Below are 12,528 nucleotides of genomic sequence, written 5' to 3' on the forward strand. Positions count from 1 at the left end.
TCCTCCCTTTAACCTTCCCCCCGTCCCTGGGCTTTGCAAGTCACCAGGCTTTTGGCTGGTGCTGCTGGGGTTCAGCTGGCGCTTCTCCATGGAGGTGCGGCAGCACGGGGCCTGGGACTGCGCCTGGGCTCAGCCGTGGCCCCAGGTGCCCTCTCCTGGCACTGACCCGCAGCGGTGAAACCTTCCTCCCTGGCAGCTACTTCAAGAAGTTCCAGTACTGCAGCTACGCGCCCCACGTGCGCAGCTGCAAGCCCAACACGGACGGCATCTCCTCCTTCGAGAACCTCCTCGCCAACATCATCCTGCGAGTCTTCGTCTGGGTCATCGCCTGCATAACCTGCTTCGGGAACCTCTTCGTCATCTGCATGCGGTCCTTCATTGTCACCGAGAACAGCCAACACACCATGGCCATCAAGTCCCTGTGCTGTGAGTCGGGCGGATGGGGAGCAGCCGGGGAGACATGAGGGAACGGATGCAGATGTGCCGTCCAGCACACACCAGCCTGCCCCACCGGGCCACCCTCTTCCCAGGGCAAGGACTGTCACGGCTGTCTAGCTCGTATCAGCCCCTCCAAACGCATCTAGGGCCCCTGTGCTGCCTGCCTGCCTTCCTATGCTGAGGTCATGTGTGTTTCTTGCTATTCGTCTCTGCCTCGTGCGTGCGGGCACCTGCCTTCAGGGCCACGTTTATAGATACCAGTGCCATCAGTAGGCAACTCTTATAAATATATAGATGCACAGTCAAAGGTTATCCATCTTTTCACAACAGCTCTATGATGGCTTTATGGCCATGGCACTCATGCAAAGGGCTGAATTTGGACACTGGTGCTTTTTCTCTTACTGTGCCTTGCCTCCATCCCAGGTGCAGACTGCCTCATGGGCATCTACCTCTTCGTCATTGGAGCTTTTGACCTCAAGTACTCGGGTGAATACAACAAGCACGCCCAGGCGTGGATGGGCAGCCTCCAGTGCCAGCTCGTGGGTAGCCTGGCCATGCTGTCCTCCGAGGTGTCCGTCTTGCTGCTGACTTACGTGACCCTGGAGAAATACTTCTCCATTGTTTTCCCGTTCAGCCACTACAGAGCTGGCAGGAAACAGACCATCTCTATGCTGGTAATCATCTGGCTTCTGGGCTTCTCCCTCAGCATCATCCCCTTGTGGTGCAAGGACTCCTTTGGAAACTATTATGGGAGGAACGGGGTGTGTTTCCCGCTGCAGTCTGACGTGAGCGAGAGGCCCAGCGCCAGAGGCTACTCTACTGGGATCTACCTGGGTGAGGCTGCGTCTGGACCGGGCACCCAGTGACTGGGGACAGTGACGCTGTAGAGCAGAGCGGGCTTCCTCGGTGGGAGCGGGGCTTCTCGGTCCCATCAGTACCAGCCTGGATACCTTCACCATCCCCTTCCCTTCCAGCAACAAGTCAGCGTTGCCTGCGTTACTGACTCCGTCGAAGGGCGTCAGGCCCCGCAGTCCTGCTGGGACCCCGGCACGCGCCTGTGTCCGGGCCTCCGTCCTGGCAGCTCCCCTCTGTAAAAGGAGGGTGCCGGCTCTGCCCTCCTCCTCAGGCCACGCTGATGGTGCTGACGCAAAGCAGGGCTCGGGGGCCACCACGGCATGCGAGGCACTAGCACAGCTTGGGTAGGAGACGGAGACACGGGGTGAGGAGGAGACACGCAAAACAACAGCTGGAGATGGCCCTTGTACAGAGGGCAGCGAGGCTCCTCGCGCCAACCCAGGTGCTGTGCGTGGTCCCTCACCCACCCAGTCCCCCGGCCACGGGACGCGAGCATCACTGTGTTAGGGCAATACCACGCCTGACTCTAGACTAGCTACAGCTGCTGAGATGTCTCTGCCCCCTCTAGTGATAGACAGTGGGCATAGCCCCTGGGACAGCCAGGGATGCCACTGCTAAGAGCACGCACCCTTTACACTTCGGACGTGCTCAGATCAAGGCTTTTTCCTGTCCAGGCTTGAATCTCGTGGCGTTCATCACCATAGTCTTTGCCTACACCAGCATGTTCTACTCCATCCACGTCACTGCATCCAAAACAGCAGAAAGAAGTGTCTGCTCCCGGGAAGTGGCCATTGCAAAGCGGTTCTTCTTCATTGTCTTCACTGATGCTCTCTGCTGGATACCCATCTTCCTCCTCAAGCTGCTTTCCCTGCTGCAGGTGGAAATACCAGGTGACCCCCCCCCCTCCCCAGGAAAGGTCTTGCAGTAGGGCCCACTGCCAGCTGGCTGCTGCCTGCCAGAAGTCCCTGGGTTGGGACCCAGGTGACTCGACATAGCTGCTGCTGAATTTGGATCTCTGCTCAGCCATGGGGTCGGAGTGGAGATAGGGAGCTCTATCCATTCCCCACGCCAAGCCCGGGGCCCCTGCCTCTCCCCATATAATGGCATTCCTGACTTTCCTTGGGGGGCCAGGCTCCGAGGCTGCACGCCTGAGGAGAGCAGCCCCCACTTCACCGCATAGGCTAAAGCGGCTTGGCGAGTTATTCCCTGAGCGGGGGGTGGCCACCCACCAGGCTTCCTAATGTCATTTCCTTCTTGGAACAGGTACCATCACCTCCTGGGTGGTCATTTTCATCCTGCCCATCAACAGCGCCCTCAATCCCATCCTCTACACCATCACCACCACCTCCTTCCAGGAAAAAGTCAAGGGGTGTTTGCAGACAAAGCAGCTGGAGCTGCAGGAGTCCCGGAAGAGCTTTACCCTGGTGACAACACAGGTCAGCAGTGCCTGACCGTACCCAGCAGCAAGCCGGCAGCACAAGGACATACAGGGCTCTCCAGACCACAGCGGTCCCACCCCAGGGGCACTGGCTGGCTTTACCCACCATCGCTACCTTGGAAAGAAACAGCGTCTCTCCTTCAGCATCTTTTCTTGAGCTCAAACAGCCCTTTACCAGGTGGGAGGCACTGAGCCAAGGTACAGCAGCAATGACGCATGAGGTAGTTCTTGAAGAAGGGGTGTAGAGGAGGGCTGTCTCCCTTCCCCTCTTGCATGGTTTCTGCAGATCTTGGTGGCTTTAGCCTGGCAGCCTGGCGTGGGGACAGCTGCTGCAATGGTCTTGGGAAGAACTGCAAGCCCCTTCAAGGGGAAGAGTTGTTGCAAGGGGTTGGGAGCCTCATGGGAGCAAGTCTGGCTGCTGGGAACCTAGTGAAGATTTTTTTTTTCCCCCCTCTCCTTGATGAGGAGGAGGCAAAAACCTGGAACAGGCTAGCAGCTGCCTGCCTCCCTTGAGAGCTGCAGCAGGGGACAAGCGCAGTGTTGCAAAGCCCCGGGTAAGGCCCCGTGTGAGCTGCTTGTGGAGTCCCTCTGCTTGGTGGTCGCTGCTGTGCCTACGGCTGAGCTGGGCAGCGAGAGGAGAGCCCGGCGCTGCCTCCAGCCTGCACGTGGACTGCTGGAATAACGTGGAGGGATAACGTGAGCGAGGCAGACTTTGCGTACCTGCACGCGTCTCCTGCTGCCTCCAGGGACGGGGGGATATTTAATCCCACTGCTGGGCAGCACCAGGCAAGTGTCCCACCCCCTTCCACCGCGGCTGCTGCCTGGATCCTTCTGCAAGGCTCAGCTCCTGTTTTGCCTTGTGCTTTACAGTTGCTGTCAAATCCCCTCCTTGGGCTCATTCTGCGACACCAGAGACATGGCCAGATGGCTTCAGATAACCATCCCCCAGCGCCACAAAAAAAAAGTACATTACCCTCTTCTGTAGTGTTTCTGTGTTGGAAGGAATCAGACAGCAGCAGTCACTAACCATGAAGGCTGCCTCGTCAGCCAGCAGATATCGTTAGTACTTTATTAATTACACGGATGGGAAGAGCAGCCCCAGTCCAAGTCAAACAATCTGTTGCAGTTGCATATGATACAAAACAAAAAGACCCTTAAATACAAAATACATGTTTTTTAAGTGAACATCACCTGGCGCTGAGCTCTACCGCCTGAGTTATATATTAATATTCCAACTGTACAAGTATTTATAGATAGAAAAAAAGAAATATTTAAAAAAATATTAGGAGAAAAATCACTCCCCCTAAAAGTTAGTTATATTTTTTTATATATATATATAAAATATATATATAAAAACACAGAAGAGAGGCTGGGTTGGTTTTTTTTCCACCATAAATGAGAGAGATGATTTGTTACAGCGAAACTGCCATTGTGAATTGCTCCTGCGCGTGGGTCGTTTTGCCTTCCAGTTGGAACAACGTCTAGTAAGTTGGGTCCCTGCCTAAAAGGAGAAACCAGGTCAGTTCCTGGATGCTATTAGTTAAGGGAGGGAAGGGGGAACTGAACTCTGCAGAGAGCACTGGGGTCATGGGCTGGTTAGGGAGACAGCTCTGCACCCAGGAGGGGCAAGAGCTCTGCTCTGTAGTTGCCCGGAAAGGGGAGAATCCAGGGCAAATCTTGCATCCACATCATCTCACTGCAGTGAGCAGAAACTGGATTAAGTTTGTCACTACTCTCTGGCAGGTACTCGGCCTGGCTTGGGTTATCATGCTTTGCTAGCTTAATAGAAGCAGGTGCTGCACATTTAGATGGGACAAGAACAAACCTTCCGTGTGCTCACGGCCTTGGCCAAGCTTTGAGCCCTCCTGCAACAGGACAGGGCACTTCGCTGTGGTGCAGCTCGAACCCTCAACTTCAGTCAGGAGCTGAGACGCTGCAGCCATTGGTCTCATTGCTCTTCCCCTGCAATGCACTCCTCCTCATTACCCCCTTCGTCAGCTTACAGGCAGCTTTAAGGGCAATTGCTCTGGATTTCTAGCCTAGTCCTGGCCTCCCATTTAAAAGACTGATAGGCTGGTTTCAAGGGCTGGGACTTGGCCCCCACGTAGCCATGGCTTGGAACATCATCCGTGCAGCCCACCACTAAAACCTAGGGCACAAGGGAGGCCTTTAGCTGAGTAAGAACAAGGCACTAAATTGCAGTGCTGCTGCTGCTTCTCCTATGAAATTCAGCACCAAAGATAACAGCAGTAGGTTCCTTCTGCCACTCAACAGTGGCTGTCATTAAATGGATATATAGCTATCTACATATAGCCCCTCTTCTCCAATAATAGCATCCTATAGCAAGTCCTTAGTCTAAGTGATTTCCTGCATGTCCCAGGGCCAGGGTGACACCCCCAGCACGCACACAACGCGCCTGCGCACACTCCACCCCCTCTCTGCCCACCCTTCACGTCCCCACACCATGCTGCGACCCACGGCCACGGCGCTGTGCTTCCCTCACTCGCTTCTCCTACACCTCCGCTTCATCCTGGTTTGCTTCAAGCACCTTCATCTTTGCAACTGCTTCTGAACTGGGTGAGCGCCTGGTAATAGCTGGCGGAGTGAGGAATGCAGCTACACCTGGTCTAGCTGCTTCACAGGCTGCCTTCCCTGGGGGGTTTCACCCCCAAATCCCCCTCTCTTTCCCCTTGGCAAGCAAACTGCTGCTCGCACGAGCCCTCCTGCGAGACCAAGCTGTGCACGGCTTTGCCTCTGCAGAGAACCTGCTCTTCAGAGAGCGTGAGGAAGAGACATCTTAAGCAGCAACAGGTATTCTGGGAATGGGCATGATGACTGGGGATGGCTTCTCCGGCCCCCCCTTGAAGGGGATGGCTCCCAGGGATGACAGTAACGAGCCCTGGACTAGGAGAAGAAAGGGACTGTGCACAGCTAGACACCCACTGGCTCCTTCAGAGGGGGGTGGCCAGGCCTGGGTAAAAAGGAAGCTTATAAACATGTGCCTGAGAGCACACCGTCCTCTGTCTCCCCCTCCACAAGCGGATGCCAACAGGTCGCCAACTCCTCGCTTCCCTCTGAACGGTCCAGCCCAAATCGACTGGCAAGTCCATGATCAAACAGGACAGTCCATCTTCCAGGCTCCTCAGATCTTTGTCTCGGGGCCATTCGGACTCAATGCTGGGAAAGAATCTCGGATCCTTGCCAGCTCCATAGCACAAAGATGTCCAAAGACCTTGTTGTACCACTCTGGAGACCGTCCCCTGGACAAGGGAATAATGCAAAAGGAGGGATGAGCAGGCAGAAGAAACTGCTGGCAAGTACCGAAGATCAGCACATCATTTCTGGCTCAGGGACAGTCAGCTTAGTTCCTAATGGGATGGACTAGGAGATGATGAATATGCAATGTATGATAGGAAAGGCAACATGCTTTTCCCCACTCCTCACTGCATGCATGCAGCAAAATAAAGGAACGTCCAAGAAACAACCCGGCTTACTCCAACCCACAGTCATGAACAGACCCTCCCTTGCATCAGCCTGCCCTTCCTTACACTGTTACACCGCTGCACAGTTTGACACAGAAAAGAAAGAGCTAATGCCATGTTTCAGACCTGTGGAGGACCTCACATTTTCTGGAGAAACATTAAAGGACTTAGTGCCACACAGAGAGAGTTGTGCCTGATGCAGGGAACTGCCAGCAGTAGCAACAAGGGCTAAAACTGAGTAGATGGCTCCCTTCCAAGTAACTAGCTGGCAGCCCTAAAAACTGGCCTCAGAGCAGCAACTTCTTCGATATGGGCAATCAGGCCGAAACGCCAGCGGGCAGAGCAGGCAGAGAGCCTCCCCGAGCTGTGTCACCTGCCCGTCCTGCCAGGGTAAGCGTGCAGAGGAACAAGCATCTTCTGTGTCCCCCCCATCACTACTTGGTACACCAGCAAACTCACAGGGTGTGGAGGAACTGCAAATGAGCAAAGAGCCTCCCATTACCTGAGATCAGCTCTGCAGATGTGCGTCACTTTGGAGCGGCCCATCCCACTCGGCTCAATAAGATACTGAGACGTCAACACGACGGCTTTGACGCCTCCTTCCACTTGCAGCTTATCGTGTTCCACCGACATGGAGATGAGCAGGCAGGCTCCTCGGGGCAGGTCCGTGCACCAGCGCCTGCCCAAGAGAACAGACCAACCTCAGCTTCCAGTCCCAGTGGAGAGACACCGAACATGGACACTCTTGGATAAGCCCTGCAGGGGCCTCCGAGTCTGCACAACATGGAGTGCACGGGGAATGCGGAGGTGGGAGAGACCAAGAGCCTGTATGAAGCCACCAAAACGAGACCAAGTGGCTACAGAAACCCTTAACGCAGAGGTATAGCTCACGGGGGGAGAATAAGACATCTCCTCTGCCCACATACTTGTTACCAGGACTGCTGGCCGCACACTCTCTCTCTCCACCAGTAACAACCACAAGATAGGGATAAACGGGACTGGGGATCCTCCAGATCTGGTCTCTCTTTGCCCTCACCTGAGCACGATGCAGTCCCTGCGCGGGTGAGGTGCCATGCTGTCCGTGATGTAGTGATAAACCTCCATGTTCTTATCCAGGGCCTCCACCACTTTGCTCTGCAGCAGGTCCTCATCCCAGAGGTGACGTTCCCGAAGCACCCGGTGCAGCACCGTGGAGGGAGGGGCCTCAACGTCCGTGGAGACCTTCCATAAACGCAGAGGGTGTCCGTCCCCAACCTGCCAGGACAACAGAGCAGGGTCAGGCAGGCTGCCCAGCTGGGAACCCCGTAACACTGAGCCTTTAGCGGCTTTACTGATGGCTCCCGCTGCCGTGGAGCGGTACCGTGACATCTGCAGGTTAGTGAGCAGCACCTTCTAGACAGACCTGGGATGAGATGGGAGAACTATCCGTGCAGAGGGGCTGGGAGAGCTGATCCGGCTCCCTGGAGAAAGGGCCGAGTGCAGGATGCCAGCTCACCTTGTAGCGACAACACAGCAGGTTCTCTGAGACTGCTGGGCACCGGGCACCCTCCCACCCTCACAGCTATCTAGCTCTCAGTTCCCCTCTCTTTGGGGAACTGGTTGCTGACTTTCCCACCTTGCTGAAGGGAACAAGTACCAGGATGCTTAGCAGATTAGCAAGTGCCTGCAGCACCTATGGTTCACTGTGGTAACAGAATATATATTTTCCCAGGTGATCTCAAACACTCCCTCCACACTGGCAATTACCTTTTTGCAAGAGAGCTCTGTGTTCAGGGGTCCCGGAGTGCTCAGCCAGCCTTTGAATTTCTCTGATGACTCTTTGAGCAGGTTCTGGACACTCTGCTCAAAATAGGAGTGGAGATCCTTGCCCTCTCCTCGACACATGACTTCAGTCAGGGGATGTGGATAAGCATCTGCTGCCATATAGGAGCTGCTCAGCTGGAGCAAGATGTCATGGGAGACCTACAAAGCAAACACATACAGGTCTTCAAAAACCCAGGCAGATCTGCTGCCTGATCCAGATCTGCAGACCTGAACTCCGAAGCCACAGGAAGTGGGAGGCAGTGGCTCTGCTGCGGGGGTGCAAGGCCACCTTTAAGTGAGGAAGTTCAAACAGAAATACTCCTAAGAGCAGGTCAGTGCTTATCTGCCCAGTTAGGCATTTCCCTGGTGCTGGGCACCATTGGGTATCCTCGCTGAGATGGACTTTTATCACCAGTCCTGCATAGCTAGAATACTACAACTCCTATCTGGCCAAGGAGGGTGGTGTGGGATGGACACAAACTTTCTGAACGTACATCCTGTAGTTTGTGACCTGCATCGCCACGAGACACTGTGAAGCTGGGCTTTGGTGACCCCTCATTGCTCCTGGGGCTGACTGACCTGTGGTAGATGCCTGCCTGAGGATGGGGTGCCATTAGGTCACCCCACACTGACCCCACAAGACCAGCAATCTCACAGTGAGATCACATCTGCTGCTGGCAGTGCCCACGGGGAGCAATGCCAGGCTGGAAGAGCTGCAGCCACCCACCTGGAAGAGCTTCTTGCAATCTGTGATCATGTGGGAGAGCCCCTGAGTAGCAGCCATGTTCTCATTCAGGTCTTTCTGGTCAGGCTTCCCCATAGTGCCTCTCTTGTGTATCACCCTGTGAAAGACAATGTACATTGCTAGGACCAAGCAACAGGGTGTTAAATTCTGACACGCTGCCCCCCCTTCCTTCCCCCTCTTCTCCCCAGCCCCTTGCTTTGCTAAGCAGAGAAAGAGAGGGTTGTGCTGAGAACAGGCACGTTCCCACCATGCCTTAGCACCTGGTACGGATGGCCTGCTGTTCCCAGGACAGGGAAGCGGCAACGGAGAAAGCTTCAACAGGAGAAGACAGGGGATGTAGGAAGGCTGTGAAGGCCGGAGCTAGTCTAATCATTACCTTGGCGAGGTGCTTTCCTTCTTGGACACGTTGAGGTGGAAGATGGATGGGGCCAGACACACCGCAAGGTTTCCGGCAGTCATCTGGTTCTCCTCCGCGGAGGCAATATCGCTGAGGAAGTACAGTAGTGTCTGCAGCACCTCCCGGTTCTCGTCGGGCATGAGGATGATGGCAGCCTGCACAGCCTGCAGTCGCTGCTCTTTGGATACGACTGCTGGCACAGAGGAGAAACATGAGGTCAGTCAGCTCTCTCCCAACCGGGAATCACCTGGTGTTAACGAATAAATTAGCCTGTTCCCTACATCCTCTGTCCGAATGCAGCAGGGAGCCAAGAACAGAGATTCCTCTTCCCTGGGAGACCCTGGTCTTCACCCCAAGCCTGGCAGCCCTGTGGCCGACCTGCCCTATATCAGCATCTGCTGCTTTAGAGCGGCTCGCTTTTGACCTGGGCCCTCTCGTGAGCCCTGGGAGACCGGCGTGGTTCTGCCCCGGGAGGACGCTCTGCGGGAAGCACTTACACTGGTAGATTTGCAAGAAGGTGTCTGTGAGCTTGCTGGTGAAGATGGGCTCTGGCAGGTCACGGAAATACTGTTTCAGCAGGTCAGCCACATCGTAGGCTGACTGCCCGTCGTAGTTGACGTTGTCAGGGCTGGTTTCATTCATGTGTCTGAGTGCCTGAATCCGGGACTTCACCCCCGACTTCCGGAAAATGCCAACCTGCCCGAGGAAGAAGAGGTCATCGTTCAAAAGCAAAGCGGATGCTGGACCCCTGGCAGAAGGCCACAATACCCAGCTGTCTGGGCTCATTCCCCTAGGTCACATGAGGAAGCCCCTTCCCCAGAAAGCCTCAGTTCTCAGCAACCCTGGGAGGAGAGCCTGGCCGAGAAAACGCTGGTGGGACGTGGAGTTCCCTGTGAAAATCTCACCCTCCCCTTTCACCACGACTTAACACTGTTGCACCTTTCTCCAACACGCCCTACACCACCACCACCTTGCCAACTTTGCTACCACCTCCGAATCAGCTGGATGTCCTCTCTGCCCTGGGACACAACACGAACAGAAAGAGTCAAATGTCCAGCAGGGAAGGAAAGGGGCTCCCTATCCAAGGGGCTGCATGGGCAGGGAGGTGAGGACAGGGACGATGGACGGAGGCAAAGGAGACCTCCCGGTCTGAGCACTGCAGGAGTCTCCAGTGGCAAACAACCCCCCGTGGCAGGTAGGAGCTGCACAGCGTGAAGAATTTGCAGCCCGAACATTAAACCTGCAGAGCAGAGGCAAGCGGGAGGTCTCCTCCCCCCGGCACCCACAGGAAGCCAATACTCCAACCACCAGGGCAGCAGTATCTGCCACGGCCTGGCAGCACCAAGGGTGCATTACACTGTTTTGGGGACAAATCAGTTCCCCTCCTCCTCTCAGCCTCGGGGCTGAGCCAGTGCAGTCTGGGCTAAACACAGCACGGCAGAAAACAGTCACTTTACTCGTACGGCTTACAGCACAGATCTAGACATGGCTGTACAGATACACCTACGAGAGGTGAACAAAAAGCACTCTTTAAAGCTAGTTTTGTTCCAAAAATCACGGTGCTATCTCTCAGCAGCTTCCCGAGAGCACCCACTGCCTGGGAGAAGGGTCAGCCAAGGCCGCGCGTGCCCCTGTACGGCAGACGCAGCCCCTCACCTGGTCCAGGCACTGGCTGCGGATGTAGCGCATGGCCTGCTGGATGCTCTGGGGCAGCGGCTGCCCCGTCCTCTGCACGTTGATGATTGGCGGCACCCCAAAGACCATTTTGTCCCTGTAGTCGGGGACTTTACTCCGCTTCATAAACTTGGGCACCGTCCTGTGAGGGTGGGACAGACAGACCGTCAGTACAGTGAACAACCCCCTCAGCATCGCTGCACAGAAGCGAGGAGGACACCAGGCAAAACACGCACGCACACCCACCCAGACGCCTCTGCTTTGTTTGGAATACAAGCAAGGCAACATCTGAACGGGAAGTGCTCCATCTTTTTTTAAGCCAACATGTTTTAATACTTAGCTACAGTAGGAAACCACTGCCCTGCTTTTTTACATTGCTGCAGCCCTTTTAATGCTCTACAGATATCTGCACCCAACCCTCCTGGATGCAGGCAATGCTGGGAGCTCAGGCTGCAGCCCCCAGCCCGCACTTGCAAGGACATCCACAGCCATGCACAGCAAAGAGCGTCTCTGTTCAGCTACTTCCCCTCCCTCTCCCTCGCCTCCACGCACGGAGCTCGCTTCTGCCCGGGCTGAGGAACCTGGGCTGGATACGGCTCCACGCGCGCCGCGGGCAGAGTCGAAGCCCGGTGCCTGTCACTCACCCACACGGTCTAGGTTTCTCCCTCCCATTAGCTCACCACGTCCAGGCTTGCTTGTGGGGCACGGAGTACTTCTCCATGATGGCGGTGAGGCGGAGCAGGGAGCACTTCTGGAGCAGGTTGAGCTGAGCCGACGACTGGCGGTTGATCTCCAGGGAGGCCGAGTTGAGGCTGGGCCTGTGGGAGTTCTGGAAGCTGTGCCAGCGGAGCTTCCTGCGGGGAGACAGGGCACGCTGGTGGCACGGCCGTGGCCCAGGAAGAGCCTCTCCCTCCTCCCTGGCCGCTGCCCAGCCCGGAGCAGCCCCAAGGCCCCTCCTGCGAGAGGGAAGGTGGGGGGGCTCCAGCAGCCGGGCTAAACCAAGCCCGAAGGGAGCAATTCCAGCGCAGACCCTAGTGCTGTGCGTGCTCTTTTCTAATCCTGGTACTTACAAACTGAGGGTTGGAAGGGGCTAGGGAGGAGCACAGAGATACAAGAAGCTGACTGACATTTTCTTTTGCCTTAAAGGAGGGCTCCCGCTGCCTCGGTGCCCTTGAAGCAACCACCATCCTCTCTGTGTGCCACCCCGGGCTGCACGGGCTCGCCAGGCTCCACATCAAAACGCAAAGACTAGCCCGGCACATCCCGGAGCCGGGGAGCATCAGAGAGATGCAAGCCCGCAGGACCACCACCCAGAGCAGTGCCAAGGCAAAAGGGACATCCCCGACTCAAAAATTCCTTTCTGAAGAACAAATGACACCCCAGTGAGGCAGTGCTCCCTTGGAAGCCTGCTACAAATCCTTCCCAAATCCAGGCTGTTCCAGAAAGGCTCCTGCCCAGCTGCTCCTGTGTTTCCTCAACCCCAGAGAGGCACAAGGGACATTCCCAAGGGACATTCCCACCTAAGGAACAAGCGCTCCACTACAGCCCTGCACACCCTGCCAGCAGGCACGGTACCCTCCAGGGTCTGCCTAGCAGGGGCTAGAGAATTCACAAAATTTGGCAATGGCTGGAGTTTTTAAAGGAAGGAAAAGGGAGAACGAGCACAGTGAAAGCGTCTCCATTTCAGACCTGTTCT

General features: G+C 55.8%; 2 protein-coding genes across 15 annotated transcripts in view; one reads left to right on the plus strand and one right to left on the minus strand.

Moving 5' to 3' along the window:
* LOC112980813 (relaxin receptor 1-like) overlaps positions 1–3,916 on the plus strand; it is a 40,194-nt gene extending 36,278 nt beyond the window's left edge. For all 4 annotated transcript variants that reach the window (XM_064518485.1, XM_064518484.1, XM_064518486.1 and 1 more), the window contains 4 exons: positions 197–426; positions 862–1,272; positions 1,968–2,183; positions 2,557–3,916. In XM_064518485.1, the coding sequence (XP_064374555.1) occupies positions 197–426; positions 862–1,272; positions 1,968–2,183; positions 2,557–2,744 (1,045 nt within the window). In that variant the 3' untranslated portion in view covers positions 2,745–3,916. The remainder of the gene's footprint in view (positions 1–196; positions 427–861; positions 1,273–1,967; positions 2,184–2,556) is intronic.
* Positions 3,787–12,528, minus strand: part of STARD8 (StAR related lipid transfer domain containing 8) — a 106,396-nt gene continuing 97,654 nt past the window's right edge. For 10 of the 11 annotated variants that reach the window (XM_064518479.1, XM_064518481.1, XM_026095984.2 and 7 more), the window contains 9 exons: positions 11,513–11,686; positions 10,815–10,974; positions 9,656–9,854; positions 9,138–9,351; positions 8,744–8,858; positions 7,960–8,175; positions 7,250–7,467; positions 6,716–6,892; positions 3,787–5,991 (listed from right to left, as the gene is read on the minus strand). In XM_064518479.1, the coding sequence (XP_064374549.1) occupies positions 5,874–5,991; positions 6,716–6,892; positions 7,250–7,467; positions 7,960–8,175; positions 8,744–8,858; positions 9,138–9,351; positions 9,656–9,854; positions 10,815–10,974; positions 11,513–11,686 (1,591 nt within the window). In that variant the 3' untranslated portion in view covers positions 3,787–5,873. The remainder of the gene's footprint in view (positions 5,992–6,715; positions 6,893–7,249; positions 7,468–7,959; positions 8,176–8,743; positions 8,859–9,137; positions 9,352–9,655; positions 9,855–10,814; positions 10,975–11,512; positions 11,687–12,528) is intronic. The other variant, XM_064518480.1, reaches the window with a different exon arrangement.

Source organism: Dromaius novaehollandiae, chromosome 11 (assembly GCF_036370855.1).
Source record: "Dromaius novaehollandiae isolate bDroNov1 chromosome 11, bDroNov1.hap1, whole genome shotgun sequence".
Lineage (NCBI taxonomy): Eukaryota > Metazoa > Chordata > Aves > Casuariiformes > Dromaiidae > Dromaius > Dromaius novaehollandiae.